Source organism: Amblyomma mixtum, chromosome 4 (assembly GCF_055824585.1).
Source record: "Amblyomma mixtum isolate Tamu chromosome 4, ASM5582458v1, whole genome shotgun sequence".
Lineage (NCBI taxonomy): Eukaryota > Metazoa > Arthropoda > Arachnida > Ixodida > Ixodidae > Amblyomma > Amblyomma mixtum.
This window is the reverse complement of record NC_143015.1, coordinates 16,544,908-16,565,568: the sequence shown is the minus strand read 5'-3', so window position 1 is coordinate 16,565,568 and position 20,661 is coordinate 16,544,908. Positions and strand designations below refer to the sequence as shown.

General features: G+C 47.9%; 1 protein-coding gene and 1 pseudogene across 1 annotated transcript in view; one reads left to right on the top strand and one right to left on the bottom strand.

Moving 5' to 3' along the window:
* Ccz1 (vacuolar fusion protein CCZ1) overlaps window positions 1-20,661 on the bottom strand; it is a 40,382-nt gene that overhangs the window by 4,847 nt on the left and 14,874 nt on the right. Inside the window, exons 6-12 of the mRNA XM_089586223.1 lie at window positions 19,375-19,505; window positions 18,308-18,352; window positions 16,668-16,808; window positions 15,670-15,812; window positions 4,520-4,631; window positions 2,946-3,095; window positions 2,141-2,268 (exon numbers count right to left, since the gene is read on the bottom strand). Coding sequence (XP_089442349.1) covers window positions 2,141-2,268; window positions 2,946-3,095; window positions 4,520-4,631; window positions 15,670-15,812; window positions 16,668-16,808; window positions 18,308-18,352; window positions 19,375-19,505 — 850 coding nt within the window. The remainder of the gene's footprint in view (window positions 1-2,140; window positions 2,269-2,945; window positions 3,096-4,519; window positions 4,632-15,669; window positions 15,813-16,667; window positions 16,809-18,307; window positions 18,353-19,374; window positions 19,506-20,661) is intronic.
* Window positions 5,420-9,478, top strand: LOC149345771 (uncharacterized; annotated as a pseudogene).

The following is a 20,661-nucleotide window of genomic DNA, read 5'->3' as shown; positions in this document are numbered from 1 at the left end:
CTGCCTGATCATTTGGATGACTGAAGTCTTGGGTTGTCCTGACCCTATTAGCGATTACCTTAGTAAATACCTTGTAGGCAACGGACAATAAGCTGATTGGTCTGTAATTCTTCAAGTCCTTGACGTCTCCTTTCTTATGGATTAAGATAATGTTAGCGTTCTTTCCAAGCTTCTGGTATGCTCGGGGTCACAAGGCATTGCGTATACGGGGTGGCTAGTTTTTGTAGCACAATCTCTCCTCCGTCCTTCAGCAGATCTGCTGTTATCTGATCCTCACCAGCTGCTTTCTCCCTTTGCATTGCTCCTAACACATTATACGCACCTTTAAAATTTCGCCTCTATCATCATGCTTCGAGCAAGAGGAGGTGCTATCGAGCAGTGGTATAGGTCGGTAGTTTTGCTTTCAACGCCATTTCACTACGCTGACCTCACGATGCCCAGAATGTTCGCACCTCACATAGTGTCTACCGCGAAAGCAGCACTTGGTGGCTTTTAAAAGGAAAGTAATTTTCAACTGCTGAAAGCATCGGCATCATGTCAAGTGCTGCTACATGGTCTGAGGAGGTAAGGACAGTCGGCAGTTACTGCCACCAGATAGGTGCCTCTCCAGCCACACTGTGCAGCTGGATCGTGGGCACTTGGGCTAGCAACCCCGTGCAGGTCATCGATTGTCATTTCAAGAAATGCGGAATACTGAATGCGCTCGACGGTGCCGAAGTCGTGTTTCTTTGGAACGATATCCCTGACAAGGGCCTCTCGGCAAACAGCACACCCGACAACGACAATCACTAGAGCTCAGTCTATGGAGAGACTTAGGATGCACGCATACGAGAACCTATGCCAGAACCAGTATGCGTGTGCTCGCGGCACAGGACGCAAGTACACGCAAACGTGGTGCCTCTGTACCTGCCATTGGCTCTTCACGCAAAGTATCTGGCACGCCAGCGCACACAGATAATCAGAGGGCGTTCAGCTTCCGTGACATCCAGAATGTCTTCGAGCTGAATGCCTTTCTTTGCTCGCATTGTATACGGATGAAAACCTTTTTTTTTTCGTTTTTGCTATAACCAAATTATACACCGTATTATACAAGGGTTTTTACGGTAATATAGTTTACGCACGCACTACTTCCGCAGCCTTTACAGCGTTGCCTGCTATGTATGCAACTGAGTATAATTCAGGATTGGTCAATAGGGTTGTGACGCCACAAGCAGAGCTGTAGAATGAAAATGATGAAAAACTTGAGTTGTGACTTCAGCTCATGGCTTGACCAAAATGTCATTATGATATGCAAGGACGTAGGGTTGGTTTGGTTTATTGGAGTTTAACGTCCCAAAGCGACTAAGGCTATGAGAGACGCCGTAGTGGAGGGCTCCGGAAATTTCGACCACCTGGGGTTCTTTAACGTGCACTGACATCGCACAGTACACGGGCCTCTAGAATTTCTCCTCCAAAGAAATTCCAGCCGCCGCGGCCGGGATCGAACCCGCGTCTTTCGGGTCAGCAGCCGAGTGCCGTAACCGCTAAGCCACCGCGGCGGCCTGGACGTAAAGTAATTATGTTTAAAAGAAAACTGGGGTGATAAGTTGGGAACTGAACCCATGATGCATGGGTTGCGAGTGAGACAAACTACCCCTGCTTCAACTGAGGCACATTCGTTTGAATGGGTTAATGGCAGACCTTGTGTGTCATGTGGTGAATCATGTGGTCTACTTGGTGAACCGATGTATGTTAATGAGTGCGTGTAATCAGAATGAGGTACTAATTAGAAAGTAGCGAATAACCATTAATGCTGACATGGAGCTTAAGTGTTCCTCTAATTTTTCACCACTGGTAACTGCGTGTTTAACTTGTTCGTCAGTAACATCACATGGAGGTGGGCTTAAGCAACCAGCTAGAGCTGAAATTCGCACCATGTTTGATGCCTGTCTGGTAAATTTTAAGCGGCCCATCAGGTGCAGAAAAATGCAACTTGGTGAATGATCCCCCCTCAACCAGAACACACTGCATGTCGCTGCGCATGCGCCTGCTTTTTATGTACACCCTGCATGCACTTCCTGGTTTCCCAACAGGCGGGTAACCAGCAAGGAAGGCAGGTGGGAAATGAAAAAGGGGGGAAAAGGGGGGGCTGCGCACGTACCATGTATCTGGATGATGTTGGCGCTCTTCTGGTTGAGCACCACGTAGAACTCGCGCTGGTCGGACACCTTGCCCACCACCCACCACTCCGAGGTGGTCTTGGCCGTCATCTCCCCAGCATCCCGCACTCTGCATTAATTAGTGGGGGGGGGGGGGGTGCACGTCAATTGCACATAGCTCTGGCGAAGCTGAAACATTCAAGCCTCATCATCATAAGCAGCCCGACTACACCCACTGCGGGACAAAGGCCTCTCCGATACCTCTCCAATTAACTCTCTCCTGTGTCAGCCACAGCCACCTTATCCCCGCAAACTCATCCACTCCGCCCCCCTAACTTTCAGCTGCCCCCTGCTGTCTTGGAATCTATTCCGTTACCCTCAACAACCAGCAGCTGTCTTCTCCTCACAATATGTGCCCTGCCCATGCCCATTTCTTCTTGGTACCTCAACTAGGATATCACTAGCTGATGTTTTATTGCGAAAGCAATACTACGCTCATGAACGGCCTTTCGCGTAGCGGCGGCCGGTAGCCACGTTTGACCTTTAGAATGACCTCTGACGTCATACCAGGATGAGATGGGCTACCAAGTCGAGTGGTCGCGCAGCAGCGGCCGGAAGCCACGCGTGACCTGTAGACGCGGCGCACTGCGTTCCTTCAGTTGGAGGCGCTGCGCTTTTGCTTTCGCAACCTACCAGGCTAAGCCCCTGCCAATTTTCTTTTCCCTGACCCACCCTGCTCTCCTCTTTCTGCCTCTCAACGTCACGCCCATCATCCTCCTTTCCATAGCCTAAGCCAGTGGCACTCACTGCTGCAGGTCCTCGTTGATGTCTGCCAGGAACCGGACCAGCTCCGGGGGCACCACAATGCCCGTCCTCCGCTCGGAGTGGACCGTTGACTTCTGGGCCAGGTTCATGCGGTTGAAGTAGATGTACTTGCTCTGGCCATCCAGGGGAGAGCTGAAACACCAGTGCACACCGCTCGCCATTGCGCAAGCTGGACGCACCGACCCTCCTGACAGGAAGCACACACGAGAGCCACAGTGTCCCTCCTTGATTTTCCAGGGAGGCCAAATGCATGGCTCAGGAAGCAATAATGCATAATTAATTGCGCTTCAGATGTAGGTTTATGTGAGCAAATACAGTACCTCTCTCAATGTATTGCAGCACTTTTATCAACGCAATTTGATAAAGTGGGACGCTACTCAAAGCTTGCCTGCAAGAGTTTGCAACTACAGAAGTGCACAAGTAAACAGCCTGTACCGCCCTATTAACAGGAATCCTTTGCTACAGCCGCCATCAAGAATATCCCCTCGCCTAAACCACAGTCAACCCATAGCTCCCATGAAAGGCCGCATGTCAGCGATGAATGATTCATTCTTTCCAGATGCAATAGCCCGATGGAATGCCCTGCCTGATAGTATTGCTTCTTGCTCAGATCGAGCAATTTTCTGCACTAAATTAGCGAGTCATCTGTGTCTCACATGATGTATTCGGCTTTACCAAATAATCTGATCCTGTGTTACTGTCTCCTTTCATGATTTTTTTTTTGCTTTGTTCCGTTCCTTTGTTTTTTGTTTTTGTTGAGCTGGTATCTTATGTTGTTACACACTGTTCTTGCCCCCGCCTTATGTAATGTCCACGGGCCCTTAAGGCTTCAATAAATGAAATCAAATATTAACCAGGTTCAACAAGGGAAAGCTTTGGGCCAGTTGGTCTGACATGTTGGCGAGGAGGAATAACCGCGAACTTGGACAGGACTGAAGAACGAGAAGAAGACAGGACGAGTGGTAACTAGCAACTGAAGTTTATTGGGAAAAAATACATGTTGCAGCAAAGGTTGCATCTGCGCATAGCGTACGTAACACCGTTACAATGCGAGAACTAAGATAAGGGCACATGGAACACGCGAGATGGCTAAGGAAACAAATCAGTTCAGTTGCCAGTTGCCGCTCGTCCTGTCCTCTTCTCGTTCTTAAGTCTCATCCAAGTTCGTGGTTACTCCTCATCTCCAACATTAACCAGGTTCTTCTGCACAATCTTTGAGGAAGCAAGCTTGCTTGGAAGGAAGCCACTACTTTGCCTTTTAGCTCCCCAGAACTGCAGCTGGCTCCTTCAAGAGAGCACCACGCCTCAGATATGTAACCCACAAATATGCAACACACTTCGTCACTGTTCACGTCGCATCCCCACAGTTCGAGGTGATGCAATTACTGTGGGGTGGAACAAGCAAAGTAATAACACTAAAAGATCATGCCTGTGGCACCACGGATAACACACTCTGACCCCAGATGACAAAACGCCACGGTAGGATGATCAAAAAGGAACTGAGAATAACGATAAATGGCAGGAAAGAAATGGCCAAGCAATGGCAGGGTGCTCACAGGCTGGACAGCTTGGTGCACTGCTTGCCAATCTCGTTGGCGAGCGCCACAAACTCCGTGGCCAGGTAGCTCTCCACGCCCTTGAGGAACGGCACCGACAGCTCATGGCTCACTGTTGCCAAAGGACACACACAGAGAGAAAGAGAACACCTTAGTAAATGGCATGGGCACAATCCCTGCGACAGCATGGACTTCATGATGCATGAAATAGATTAAGGGAGGAGCCTGGTCTTGAAAAAAAATTTTTATTAATGAGGCCACAGTTAAGAAACCTTCAGGGCACATGTATTTTTGCACGCAGATTCAAAATATGTCATTTACTTATATGTAAAACAATTCCTTGAGCACTTATGCAATTTTTATGCACGTACTTTGTGAAGAGCTGTGAAAAAAAATTTATTGCGGGAAACTTGCTGAAATATATGCCAATGAGTTCTCTTGACACTAAGGAATGCAATAAGAGTAAAATTATCTTTCTGCCTATAATAGAACCTAAGTTATAGAGTTTCGAAGTTGTCGCTTCATAAATGAGAAGAAAAAAGTGTATTCCTTATTCTGAAGTGGCAGCTTCAGTACCCTATACTCCAGTTTTATGATAGCCAGGATGATAATTTTACCTTTATTGCATTCTCTGGTATCAAGAGAACCAAATGGCATGCATTTCAGCGAGTTTCCTGCAGCAAATTTTTGTCAAAACACTTTGCAAAATACTTGCATAAAAATTGCATAAGTGCTCAAGCAATTGTTTTACATGAAATTAAGTGACACATCTAGAATCAGCGCACAGCAATACATGTGCCCTGAAAATTTCCTAACTATGACTAGATTAATCAAATTTTCTTTTCAAGACCAGACTCCCCCCTTAAGGTGGACTAGTGGGTCGGATAAGTATAATCCCACATGATAATCCAATGGAAGGTACTGGAACAGGGGTGATGGAATCAGTTCCAACCAGAGTTTTGGCAGGAAAATAACAAGAACAGCATTAGACACTATTCTTTATAGATACCGCAGCACGCAGCCCAAATGCTGTTGCATTTTCTTCTTTAAGAATGAAGTTGAGAAAGCCTCCAAGTTGGTTCTTAACCTCTGTTGGGAAGTTTTAGCCACACTGTGGTTCCTACGGTCCAGGGACAGTTCTGTGAACTTCAGACATCCTCAAAAGCAGAACGCAATGCTGCCTGCCAATGCTCAGTGAAACCTCTATTCGCGGCACACCTCTGTATCCACTGGTCCTGCAGCAATGGTTCGACTTTGTATGGAAGCACTCAAAAGTGTTTTCCTGGTCCCGGGTGTTTGCCACATGAGTCACACAGTAGAGCACTCCTTAAGGGTAACAGAGTGGATTCCAAGAGAAGGCAAGCGTAGCAGGGGACGGCAGAAAGTTAGGTGGGCAGATGAGATTAAGAGGTTTGCGGGAATGCAGTGGATGCAACCGGCGAAGGACAGGGTTAATTGGAGAGACATGGGAGAAGCCTTTGCCCTGCAGTGGGCGTAGTGAGGGTGATGATGATGATCATGATGAGCCACCCTCAAGCCGTTCAGGAGTCATCATCAAACTCCCTCCACCTTCTGACAGAGTGAAATCGCCTCGACTACCTCAGACACACAAGGGCGTCGAAACTGTTGCCACAACTGGCAGTAGTGTCAAGAGTTTACTGGCCACCTCTGTGCTTTCAGTGGGGGCCAGGAAAAGATACCGTCATCGTCATCACCAGCCTGACTACGCCCGCTTCCATATTTCTCCAATTAATCCAGTCCGGTGCCAGCTGCAGCCACCTTATCCCCGCAAACAGAATTCCAAGGCGCTTTTTATGAGGTTTCACGACGAAGCAAGTTAGGCCCATAGTGACACCGAGCCAGCGGTACACAATGATCCGGTGTCGCCAGCGTACCGGTGGCGAGCAAGCGGTACACAACGATCCGGTGTCGCCAGCGTACCGGTGGCGAGCAAGCAGTACATAACGATCCGGTGTCGCCAGCTTACCGGTGGCGAGCAAGCGGTACACAACGATCTGTTAATGACTGCGACATTGCAACTAGCGTGGAAACACAAGGACAGCGACACAGGAAACCGACAGGACAGCACGCTAGACTTCAACTGACGTTTTAATGCACACATAACAGATTTTTACACTTCTATTCGGCGCATGCTCAGGACACTGTACCCCCGCCCCCTTCACATTATCACGAAGCAGGTTGTCAAGCAAACAGTAAAGATTTAAACCAAATTGACGCGCAAGTTTTTCGACAGATAGATTAACTCTTTTCTCGTGAGGGCTACTGAGGGTGTGCTCACGCACTTGTCCCCTGCCTTATCAATGCAAAATGCTTCAAATATCTCACAATGTTGATGATTATATTGTTGTTTTAAAAAGTGTGACGCCTGATGGAAGATATGACATTGTGCAGAGTGTTTTTAGTGTTTTCCAAGAATGTGGTAAGGGTCTGAGTTTTACTCGTGAGGTTCCTGATGAGGGTTGCTTACGTTACCTTGACCTCAGCATTAGCTTTAGTAGTAGCTCACTATGCTGGACATACTTCCCTCGTTCAAAAAAGCCTGTTCTTAGCTATAATTCGGCCCATTCGAGAACCGTAAAAAGAGGGATAGCACTGAACTGCCTAAGAGGCGCTCTTCAGAAGTCTTGTGAACACAAAGTGAACGTGAGTGTTGAGCAGCAGATCCTCCGTCTGCGTAGCGCTGGCTTCCCTGACAGCATACTCGCGTCCGTCGCTGAAAACCTTATTAAAGAGCTCCAGGGACGAAAGACAGCAGGCTGCTGCAATGACGGCCCGGGGGGACGTCCGGTGCCTGTGCCCTACATGCACAACTTGTCCCATCGCCTCAAAAATGCCGCGGGAAAGTGTGGCATCTCTGTCGTTTTGACAGCCCCACAAAAGCTGTCTAGGATGTGCCGAATGGTCAACAATGCTTACCAGGCAAAAACCTGCGCAACAAAACACGCCAGGCGGTTTGTGAACTGCGCCATCGGTGTGGTGTATCTCATCCCACTGACCTGTGGTAAATGTTATATTGGCCAAACAGGCCAGTGCCTGAACGAAAGGCTACGAAAACACCGGACTACAGTCGCAGCTCTGATGGCGGGTGGCCATTTGGCCGCACATTGCCGCAAATGCAAAGTCAAAACAACAGGCGGAAATGAAGAAAAATGCGTTCCACTCTTTAGCCACACGAGAGTGCTGAGGCGGCTTCATAGGCAGGGTGATAGGGAGATATTTGAAGCATTTTGCATTGATAAGGCAGGGGACAAGTGCGTGAGCACACCCTCAGTAGCCCTCACGAGAAAAGAGTTAATCTATCTGTCGAAAAACTTGCGCGTCAATTTGGTTTAAATCTTTACTGTTTGCTTGACAACCTGCTTCGTGATAATGTGAAGGGGGCGGGGGTACAGTGTCCTGAGCATGCGCCGAATAGAAGTGTAAAAATCTGTTATGTGTGCATTAAAACGTCAGTTGAAGTCTAGCGTGCTGTCCTGTCGGTTTCCTGTGTCGCTGTCCTTGTGTTTCCACGCTAGTTGCAATGTCGCAGTCATTAACGAATTCACACCAACTAGCCCAACTGTCTTCCATGAACAACGATCTGGTGTCGCCAGCGTGCCAGTGGCGAGCAAGCAGTACATAACGATCTGGTGTCACCAGCATACCGGTGGCAAGCAAGCGGTACACAACGATCTGGTGTCGCCAGCTTACCGGTGGCGAGCAAGCGGTACACAACGATCCAGTGTCGCCAGCGTGCCAGTGGCGAGCAAGCAGTACATAACAATCTGGTGTCACCAGCATACCGGTGGCTCATCGTCTGCGTCATGCTCCCTGGCATGTTTTGCGCTCCCTGGTCGAGCGTGATCGAGCATGCGCCCCTGCACGACACAGCTTACAGAGGTCCCATCTACAAGGCAACCAAAAACGCCCCTTTTCCTGCAATATCGGCTCAAAACAACTGGATCCTCAGACCCAACTGGAAGGCCCCATCGTCAGCGACTACATTCAATGTGTCAACTATAAATGAACAGCGACCTTCACAGGCACTATGTGGGCTCGGTGGCTGTGCCACAACACAGTTCTCTAATCCACTCATCTTCGCTATGCAGGTTGGTGGCCATTACACTCTCTTTTCAAAGAAAACGAGTAACTATATTCTGGTACAGCTCCCGAGCCCTCAGTGCTGCCTTGTTATCAGTGTTGAGTGCCTTCACGTTGTTCGTTCCTTACTACTGTCGTGTGGTGATATTGAGAGCAACCCTGGTGCTGACAAGCTAGACATTATTCTTGATGAACTAAAAAAGATGTCTTGTGGCCAGACCCAATTAGTAACTGAAGTGCAGGAGCTTAAGAGCCACCTTCTCTCAATGGACCAAAAAATGGCAGATTTCACCACCCGTCTCAGCACTTTAGAAACTCGCTGCGGAAATCTGTCTACAATGCGCACTGACCTAGAAGCGATCCAAACCACTACGACCGAAACGACTCGCCTAGTTAGTGTGCTAGAGGCTCGCCTGGAAGATGCTGAAAACCGCTCCCGGCGAAACAACCTAATTTTCTATGGTTTACCTGATACCTACCCCTCTGAAACCTATTCGCAATCCGAAGAAATAATCACTCGCCACTGCTCTCAATACCTTGATATCCAGTTAAGCCCAATCGAAATTGAACGTGCCCACTGCCTCGGAAGACACTCTGAGAATCGGCAACACCCGATTATTGTCAAATTTACGTCCTTCAAAACAAAAGAATCAGTTCTTTCCAAAGGTCCAAAGTTCAAAGATACAGGCTACAACGTAGGTGAAGATTTTTCGCGCCGCATCCAGAATTGCCGAAAACAGCTTATAGCTTTCGCTAAGGCAAAGTCTGTGTTTTTTTCCCTGCGATTTAAAACACTGCATATTGGCCCAGCGTTACATTTTTTATGAAACTTCTGCAACTGTTAAAGAAATATCTTAACAATCAACTCACCCCTGCCGGCCACCGCATTATTCCCCACCTACTCCTCGTGCCAACTTTTCCCTATCGGTTATCTTTACTAACATCCGCAGCTTCTTGCCGAAACGTGATATCGTGTCAAGCCTTATTTCATCATCAGGCAGCGATCTACTTGTATTAACCGAAACGTGGTTGAACAGCGACATAAATGACTCAGAGATCCTGTTTGAATTGCCAAATTTTCGTCTTTTTCGCGCCGATAGGAAAGAAGCACGTGGAGGAGGAGTTCTAATTGCCGTCAACGAACAGTTATCATGCTCCGTCATCAATGTCTGCTCGGACTTGGAAATGCTATGGCTCGTGTGCCGTGCTTCACCCCTGACACTTCTAATTGGGGTGTGCTATAGACCACCTCGAAGTAGTCCCGACTTTCCTCGCAAACTTCACAACATCCTAAATCAACTGGTTTCAAAGCACCCTAAGGCACATATCCTCCTATTTGGGGATTTCAACTACCCCAGTATAGACTGGAATAGTCAACCTCAGCCCATGGTCAGTCAGGAAGAGTTGAGAGAATTCCTTGATGTCTGTCTTAATTTTAACTTGACCCAATTAGTATCTGAACCAACACGTGTCGCAGGAGAAGCAGCTAACACTCTAGACCTCATTCTGACCACTCATCCAGATAGCTTAGAATCCCTTACGTACCTTCGCGAAATCAGCGACCATAAAGTAATTCATGCCACTTTCAGCTCTACACCTGTGTTAAAAGAACCTTCCCGGAAAACTATTATCCTCTACGACAAGGGAAACTACGACGCAATCAGCAATGAATTAAATAACTTCTTGTCAATGTTTGAAACCTCCTTTCATAGCAGAAGTGTAAATGAAAACTGGACACTCTTCAAACATAAAATAGCTGAAGTAACCAATAAATATATCCCGACATGCAGTTTTAGGAAGCTTAATCAGAAGCTGTGGTTCACCAAAACACTAAAAAGACTCTAAAATAAGAAAAAACGCGCTTTTCGTACAGCAAAGCGACACGGAAGCCCAAATGCGTGGGTAAAATACCATGAAGTTGAACACTTGTACTTGGCCGCGATTGCAAAAGCTAAGCGCTCCTTCTACGAAGTTGACCTACCAAAAATGATAGTCGATAACCCCAAAAAATTCTGGAAAGTGATAAACCCAAAAGAAACGCGCGCTATCACCCTCACTAACAATGCCGGTGTTACAATGACTGATACCGAATGTGCAAACGCATTTAACACTGCTTTTTCGTCCGTTTTTACTGACGAATTCGAATTGCAGGGCAAAGGGAGAGGCCTTTGCCCTGCAGTGGGTGTAGTCAGGCTGATGATGATGATGATGATGATGACATTACCACTTGTTATCACCACAGCCATGGAACCCATAACTTTCAACAGTAGCGGAATTTCATGCATAATTGATAAAATAAAGAACTCATCCGCTGCCGGCATAGATGATATAAACTCAAAAATTTTAAAGAACGCTAAACTAGCTTGCTCCAGTATCCTTTGTGCACTGTTTACGCAGTCATTGTCTGAAGGAACCATACCTGACGACTGGAAAGTGGGGAAGGTCGTTCCCGTCCACAAAACAGGTACTACTGATTCACCTCTTAATTATCGCCCTATTTCATTAACAAGTGTACCCTGCAAATTAATGGAACATGTCATTTACAGCCAAATCATACAATTTCTAGATTTCAATCACTTCTTCCATCCGTCCCAGCATGGATTTCGGAAAGGTTTTTCCTGCGAAACTCAACTAGCCATTTTTCTTCATGACATTCACGCCAACCTTGACAATAACCTACAAACTGATGCCATATTCCTAGACTTTGCTAAGGCATTCGACAAAGTACCTCATCAACGCTTGCTTCTCAAACTCTCTCAGCTGAACCTAGATCCAAACATCATCGCGTGGATTAAAGAATTCCTCACGCGTCGTTCTCAGTCTGTCTTCATTAATAATCAGCCCTCCCACCCGCTTCCAGTAACCTCCGGCGTCCCGCACGGCTCCATCCTCGGTCCTTTGTTATTCCTTATTTACATTAACGACCTACCCCAGCATGTATCTTGTCATATCCCTCTGTTTGCTGATGACTGTGTTATTTTTCGTACAGTCACTAACCCTTCTGACCAAGAATCCCTACAGGCTGACCTAAACCATGTGCAAAATTGGTGTTTGCAGTGGCTGATGACACTCAACCCTAACAAATGTAAGTACAGTCAAGTCCACTTATAACAATACTGGTTATACCAATATATCGGATATAACAATGGTCGGTCATGGCACCATCAGCTTTGCCATGTGTTCTATGGTAAAATAAACTGCTTATAGCAATGCTGTCAAGGCACATTATTGGTTATAACAATTAAATCTGGTAATTGAGTGTCAACCATTACAGAAAAAGAAAAGAAATGCTACAACCACACCAGCAAAACCATGCTTACAACACATTGAAAGCGTGCATGTGTGGGGCCGACCAATGGACTAAGCTGGCGCAGCAACACCACGAAAGCAAAAGAGGCAGGCGTCATCGCGTCAGGAGAGCTGCTGCATTGCTGCATTGGCTACGCACGCCATGCGTACCCCTAATCAGTCAGTGCAGCGCGCGTGCATGCAGCCAGCGCGGTTTTTCTCTTGTCAGCTGTCACCGCACCCTTGGTTCTGCATGCTTCTTGAATTTCCCATAAGAATAGCTTCCAAAAAGCCGGCTTGATTCCTGTGACGTGGAGGTGCGCAAAGCTCCCGGTGGCGCAGTGATGGCGGTGCTTTGGTCATCGGTGAACGGTGAACATTGTTCCGGTTCCCTGAAGTTCAATTTAACGAGCTTTTACAGGCATTAGAACAATCAAACCCCTCTGGGTATTTACTGTCAATAAATGCTCTGAAGTTTGTCATCCTTTCTTTTTTTTCGGCACAACCCTGTTATAACAATTATTGGTTATAACAATGGTATTTCCATGGCACTTGAATATTGTTATAAGTGGGCTTGACTGTATATGTCTTTTCACCGCCGCCGAAATCCTTTTGTTTTCTGGTACACAATTTCTACCTCCTCCGTCGACCTCGTCCAGTCGTACAAATACTTAGGTATCACAATTTCGAATGATTTATCCTGGCGTCTGCATGTGACTAACCTGATATCATCAGCTAATAAAACACTTGGCTACTTGAAACTTCACCTGCGGGATGCCCCTCAACATGTAAGACTACAAGCATACATTTCACTCATGAGAACTAAACTGGAATTCACATCGGCCATCTGGAACCCTCACCAAGCATATATAACAAACGCCCTTGAAGCTGTGCAGAACAGAGCCACCAGATTCATTCATTCCTCGTATTCATACGATGTTAGCATATCATCTCTAAAATTGCAATCAGGTCTATCTAATCTTTCTGCTCGCCGTCGCACTGCCAGTCTCGTCTTATTTCACAAGTTTTTTCATTCACCACTCAGACAAGAACCCTACATCTGCGCACCTCCGCCACGCAGATCCCATCTCACCAGTCACCCTCTTCAAGTTTTGCGCCCACGTGCCCGTACTACTGTTTTCTCTAATTCATTTTTTTGCCGAGTAGCAGCTGACTGGAACGGCCTTCCCCACGATATCACTGCCATCACCTGCCCTGGAACATTCATGACTGCATTGAACACCTGTACTTCATAAAAACCCACCCCTTATGTAACACCCCGCAAGGGGTCTTTAAGGAAAATAAAGTGATGTGATGTGACATAAAGATCTGGTGTCACCAGCATACCGGTGGCGAGCAAGCAGTACATAACGATCTGGTGTCACCAGCACACAGGTGGCGAGCAAGCGGTACACAACGATCCGGTGTCGCCAGCGCACCGGTGGCGAGCAAGCGGTACACAACGATCTGGTGTCACCAGCATACCGGTGACGAGCAAGCGGTACACAACGATCTGGTGTCGCCAGCGTACCGGTGGCGAGCAAGCAGTACATAACGATCTGGTGTCACCAGCATAACGGTGGCGAGCAAGCTGTACACAACGATCTGGTGTCACCAGCATACCAGTGGCGAGCAAGCAGTACATAACGATCTGGTGTCGCCAGCGTACCGGTGGCGAGCAAGCAGTACATAACGATCTGGTGTCACCAGCATAACGGTGGCGAGCAAGCGGTTCACGACGATCCATTGTCGCCAGCATACCGGTGGATGGCACATCGTTGCAAGAAGCCCGACAACATCCGCACTGCACTCGTCTCAGTTTTGCACTGCAGGCAAGCATCGTGATAGCATTTTATTTATTTATTTCCTTTCCCGTCAACCTCAAAACGGACCTTATATAGGCGCTGCTGCGTAAACGGAAGTCTCAGGAGAATCACACTCCACCGGTGTGTTTGTACAACACGTCGCAAAACGCCAACCGCACATCTTTCACGTCTTGTAAAGCACTAATTTCAAGGTGCATGTGACCCCCATACGACATGCAGTGACACGGGCGCACATGCATACCAAATTGCCTCCAGGCAGTGCAAGCTCAGTACGGATTCTTGCAGGACGAAAGTGGGGCAGTTTTATAGTGTGTGCGCAAAAAAATATTAGCGCGAATGTTTATTATGTGAATACAAATATTGTAAAAAATTTCCGGAGCATCACGAAAGTAACGTCGCAGTGAAAAACCACGGCTGACAGATTTTTGGAAAATAAATGTTGTACACGAACTATCCAGTCCAATGTTCTGGACCGATTTCACAACAACTAAGCTTCGGCTTCAACGAAATTTTTTGCGGGTCCCCTGAATTTTGTTGTAGTCAGGTTCGACTATTCTGCAATACGGAAATACACGCCGGTTGCAAGGAAGCTCCACTGCAATCTCACTGCCTTTAACATTCTGAAGCAGCCCTGCATAAACAATGCCAAGAGTATGCACGCAGTATGTATATGAGGTAATTTGGAAAAACCATCCTTGCCACAAAAGCAGAAGACTGTCATCCTCATTTTCACCAAATACACTTACTAAAATGCAAACAGCTTCTGGCAATTTTTCTTTTTTTGGGCGGGGGGGGGGGGGGGGGGGGGGCTATTTGTTAATTCGGACCTCCGAATAATTCTAATATTTTTTCCCGGTTCCCTGAAGTCCAAATTAACAAGGTTTTAGTTTAAATACAGCACATATAAAAAAGTCCTCTATTATGGTTTGGTTTGGTTTGGTTTATGGTGTTCAACATCCCAAAGTGACTCTGGCTATGAGCGATGCCGTAGAGGAGGGCTGTGGATAATTTTGACCTCCTTGGGTTCTCTAACAAGCAAATGACATCGTACATCACACAGCCAGATAACAGTTTTCCTCCATCAAAATTCAACAGGGACCAAACCTGCGTCTTTTGAGTCGGCAGCTCAGAGCCATAACCACTGAGCCACACCCTGGGGATCCTGGAATCACTCTGTGTTTCGAAGATGCACATTACACTCGAAACTGAGGAAAAAAAATCGACGTTTTCACTCGCGGCAAAATCTGTCTGCACAAAAACGGCGGAGAAAGTGGTACGCAGCTCACTGTTATGTGAAATATTATTTACCGCATTCACTACATGTTACAAAAAAGCATCTTATTTGCAACAATAATGGTGCTGAATTTCACTGAAATAATGAAATCACTGCTAGGTGCTCCTGTTTCTCAGAAAAAGCTGTAGGTTTGCCGCTCACACAATTGTGTACAAAGCGCATGAAAGGGTTAAGTTGTATCTGATGTCTTTCACTACACACTGCAGGGCCAACCACGGCGAGTATACATCATCGTCATCATCATCAGCCTGACTACGCCCACTGCAGGGCAAAGGCCTCTCCCATGTCTCCCCCATTAACCGTGTCCTTCGCCAGCCGCGGCCACCGTACGTCCTTGCAAACTTCTTAATCTCATCTGACCACCCAACTTTCTGCCGTCCCCTGCTACACTTGCCTTCTCTTGGAATCCACTCCGTTACCCTTAAATTAAAAGGACCAGCGGTTATCTTGCCTTCGCAGTACGTGCCCTGCCCAAGCCCACTTCTTCCCCTTTATTTCGACTAGGATGTCATTAACCCGCGCCTGTTCTCTCTCACACACTCTGCCCGCTTCTGATCTCTTAACGTTACACCTATCATTTTTCATTCCATAGCTTGCATAGCCATGGCCAGCACGCACGCACAGAGAGAGACCATGCCCACCGTTGACCAGGAGGCAGACGGTGGAGCTGTACGCCCGGAAGATGAGCAGGTGGCACTGCTCGCGCTGGCCCAGGGAGTCCGAGACGAAGATGCGCTGGATCCGAGAGAGGGTCTCCTCCTCATCCACCGCACCGTAGAGGAACCTGCACACCCCCCCAGATGGGAGCGAGGGATTCAATGTCGACAGCATGCAGAGAAAAACGAGAAACAAAGGTACAATGGCGTTAATGGCTTAATGCCCACATGGGCAGAATCGGTCATTGTGCACCGTACATTCACTGATCCCCGGGAGTCCTCGTACCACTCCTGGCAAAGTGGTGCAGCAGATAAGTGATGCACCACTGCCCTACTGCGATGGCAGGTGCTGCCACTAGAGGGCCTTGTGAAACCCAGGTTGCTCTTCCCGAGCAACTTGTCACAACCAATCATTAATTTAACTGCCACGTGCCACGATAGTAAGTTTGCTCACAATCCGAACAGCAGCATGGTTGTGATGATTAACACACGGTCAAGTGACCCGGTGGCCATTTAGGTAACCGGTAGGTAACTAACTGGTGGAGCCAGACAGACCGCGGTGAAATCGATGAGTGGGGCTCTTGGTGCTAGCATTCTGGAAACTAAGAAGAACCACTTGCATCGTGGTAAATTTATCTGGTGAGAGAGTGGACAATGGCTGCTTGCTTCTGAGAAGAGAAAGGTGTGACAATGACTATACTGAGCAGGGGAGCTCTGCCGTTACTGTGCCACACACTTCGGAAGTAGCTGCATTGCACGTGAGGTTTCACTGCACAAACTGCAAACAGCACAAGACTCGCCAATCCACTTTTACCACTCACTACTCAGAAGCTGTGTGCTCGCTACAGAAGCAACCCAATGGGCATTAAAACTCCCACGGATGTACTGCGGACATTGAGGATGTCCGCAGGACGTCCGAGAGAGTTCCAGTTCCCATTGGGAAGGGTCCGCTGCCCCCAAAACGGAATTGCACGGAACCTCACCTGCACTGGCCGGTGGTGCTGGTGGTGGGCCGTGGTGCAAAGCTGTACCCCGGCAGCAGCTCACTCTCCACAGTGCTCTGCAGCACGTCATGCACCAGGTACTGGTACAGCACCTGCATGTCCCCCTGCTCCAGGCCGCTCCTGCAGGCCGCCACGGTATAAGGCACCCGAGGGGGAAATACAGCAACCCCAAAAATGCAGGGCGATGTATTAATGACCGTTTAAGAGAACTCAGTCTGCCATTAAAGAATGGGACTGGGTCAAATCTACCGCTTCACTGTAAGGATTGCTGGAAAGAAGAAGAAGAAGGAAAGAAGGCATGTGAAGCTAAACTCTTGGAAACAAGTGTAATCTGCAAGAGTAAAGACACGATCGCACGCGAATTGATAGAAGCGCACAGAATTTGTAAAAGTGGGAGTGCATGTGTTAGCACCCCGTCGACCATGCTATACAAAAAAGAATGCCAGTTTTCAGATATGGCACAGTATCTGCGGAATCACCTGTTCTTGTTTTGCTGCATTCGAGTTCCCACGCACATGCATTCAACTGTGTTCCCCCCTATCTGTGTTTACTCCCCCCCTTGTGTGTGATATATACACGCGGTGGTTTATGAAGACATTTAAGTGTTGCAAGTTAGCGCCTGTCCTGTCATTTTTTCTTTGCGCCGTCTTATTGCGCTTTAATTCTTGCCAACCCCAAAAATTTGATACTTCCCAATTTCTGGGAGTGGGCCCACTTACAACACTTGCTAAACAAATAAAGAAACACAGCCATGAAAGAAGCAAATATCACAAACAAATTCGGTTGTCAGCCGTCGACGGCATACTGTAGAGCCCCAATGCTACATTCCCAGGTGTTGCGTTCTCCCAGATTTCACATTTTCGTGAGCCAGCTCCACGTGAGCTTCCACAGAAACCCATGCAACACAAATTCGGCTGTTACCTCGCAACTCTGGCAGCTTTCCCGCATGCTATGTCGCGAATGTCACTGCGTGATAGTCGTCTAACCGGTGGTGGCATTTTTTACAGCCTACTTTTAGTGCACGAAACGACAATGGCAGAATGGCCAAAGTGGAAAACCCTAGGCTCCATAGACGCTCGGCCCAACCGCGTTCAAAGCTTCAGGTGAGTTGCACCCATCCCAACGCCGAGCGTACTTATGGGTGGCGTGAATCCTGTGGCGGCTGGTGGCACAGTTCATTCGCTGCTGCGATGCGAGTGCGAATGGCCAAAGGCGCGATAACGAAACTATGCCACAGCAGACGCCGCGCGGGCAGTGCCGTACGAGGTGTGTTGCGCGGGCTGGCTCCCAGGCATGTGTCTTGTCATCCCCGTGCTCCCAGTCGCCTGCAGCTTAAAAACGCAATTTGTAGATTCCAACGGACAAGGATTGCGTTGGATTAAAGCGGATGCTGCTGCGATAGCAGTGCGTGAGTGTGCCCAAACTTGGCTCATTCTGCCCCCCTCCTCTCTTCGAGCAGTTCAAGTGATAGCAGCAGTTTAAGGTGCGTTCTTAGCATTGCAACAGTCAGTATATTGCACATTCCTGCCTGTAATTACTAATGCAGGAAAGGACTGAGCTGCTACCCACACTTGGCACAACTGATCCCACAAGCAGAGGTTGTAAGTGCTGGGACTCACCAGACGAGCAGGTCGTTGCAGAGGAAGACGGAAGACTGGATTGCCCTGGAAATGCATTTCAGTCCATCAGAACAGAGGACCACCACCTCACTGCTGCACGTCAAACCGCACGGTGCACAATTCAACGAGAGGGAATGCAACCAGTATTGGAGGTTTTCACACAATCAACGCCACGCTGCGTGATGCCGTGAGCTAGTCTAAGAGGGAGTGGCAGAGTGCGGAAGTGGTTGTTTGTGTCTTTGCGAGTGCTTCGCTGGTGCATTCGGACGTTGTCGGTGTTCTTCCTGCAAAACAATGATGATTTTCGAGATTTGTAGATGCCACACACTGCGGCCGGCATGCGATCCCATCACTGGAGAAATCACCTTACAGAACGGTGTAGTGTGTAGCAAGCACTTGCTGATGTTGTCCCCACAGCGTCGTGGCCAAAAGAAACCTCGGCAGCACTGCCGTATGTCCTTTCTAACTCAGTGAGATGGAAAGGTGAGGAGGTATCATTCCATCGCTTAACCACTGCTAACAACCTGAAGAGAAAGCAGCTTTGGGTGCAGAAACTGCTGATTGGAAAGTCAGCCACAGATTGATGGTCGTGTGTTCATTCTTCCAAGTAAGGACTCGAAGCTAATGTGGCTTTCTTTAATTTTGGTTTATGGTTTATGGGGGTTCACTGTCCCAATGCGACTAAGGCTATGAGAAATGCCGTAGTGAAGGGCTACGAAAATTTCGACCCCCTGGCGTTCTTTAACATGCACTCACATCGCACAGTACACAGGCTTCTAGAATTTCGCCTCCATCGAAATTCGGCCGCTGCGGCCGGGATTGAACCCGCGTCTTTCGGGTCAGCAACCGAGTGTTGTAACCACTGGGCCACCGCGGCAGTGGCACACAAGAGCAGAAAAACTTGTTCCTGAGCTAGATGGTGAATGATACAAGAGAACAATGTCCAACGAATAGAAGCCATGTGTGTTCTTTCCTGTGTGGCACCTATTTGTCGGATGTAGTTTTTTCTTGTACCCTGCACCATTGAGGGCACACACTGGACACAGCTTCCTGCAAACTCCCCCCACCTGAACTGCCCCTCGAGGCGGTTGACGAAGCACTGGACGCGCAGGAAGGCCTGCTTGTCCAGGGGCAGGAACTGCACCCCCCGGAACACATCCAGCACATCCGCATGCTGCACCCGCAGACGGGGGATTTGCTGCACAACAGAGACACACAGTGGAGGAGACACACAGTGGGGCCAGGCTAGCTGCGTTACACGGGTCTGAGGCAACAAGATACTATACACCCGTGCCAAGTGTGCCTTGTGGCCCTAATCCGCAAGACTTTTACACAACCTCACCAGCGCTGCTACGAGGAACAACGACAGAGAAGGAAGGACAGGGACAAGCGCTACTAACAACTGAAGGTTTATTTCAAAAAACACAGATTATATGCTCACAACTGACAACCCGAAGCGTCTGCGCTTTCCGCAAAAGAGCACACAAAAGAAAGTCAGGAATCCAGGTACGAAATTTCACGCTCGTGGATGATCACAGAAGGTGTGCTAATGCATGTGTCGCTGTTCTTGTGAATGTGGTAGGCTTCACACAACTACCTGGTCAACTGATCTTGATGTCTAAACTTACCGTATTTTCCGGTGTATAAGATGCAACTTTTTTTCAAAAATATTGCTGGTGCGTCCTATACAAGGGTGCGTCTTATATGCGAATTTTTCAGCTTTTTTTGTGAGTTCAGAAATTACTCAGGTTCATGTTGAAGCTCTTTTCACCGGAAAATTATTGCTACCAATAACGTGGTTGTAACACGGCTAATAATGCGGGGACCGCCATGCGCAACTTTTTTAGGTGAACTTTATCATGAAACGGCGGGGATGATGACTTCCGGGATTATAAACACGTGGCCGTTTCGGAGGCCCCAAGCAAAAGTAATGTGAAATGCCAAAAGATGGTGACAATCATGCTTCTCGCCACTGTCAAGACAGGCTAAGACAAGTCGGTGTTCTTTTTTAGTCACCCTTTGCAACTTTGTTTGCTCCATGTAAGTAGTACGAAGAAAATGTTTGTCGCGTTGCCTTCAGAAATGGGCGACTTTTTGATAGCGCATCCGAAGATGAAGATTTAGAAGGTTCTAAGTAAAAATAAAATGTTGTTCTGGACATAAGGAGAGTTCTTTCATTTTTTCTTTCTTTTTGGCTAGAATGTGGGTGGGTATGGCGTGTTCCCTTTTTCAATCACTTAGCGTTAAGAACTTCTCACAGGTAAGGTGCATTTCGCAATGGCCGCGCAAGCGTGTTCAATTAAGCCTTACTAGCCTAACTGGGTAAACAGGGGTGCGTCTTATACACGGGTGCG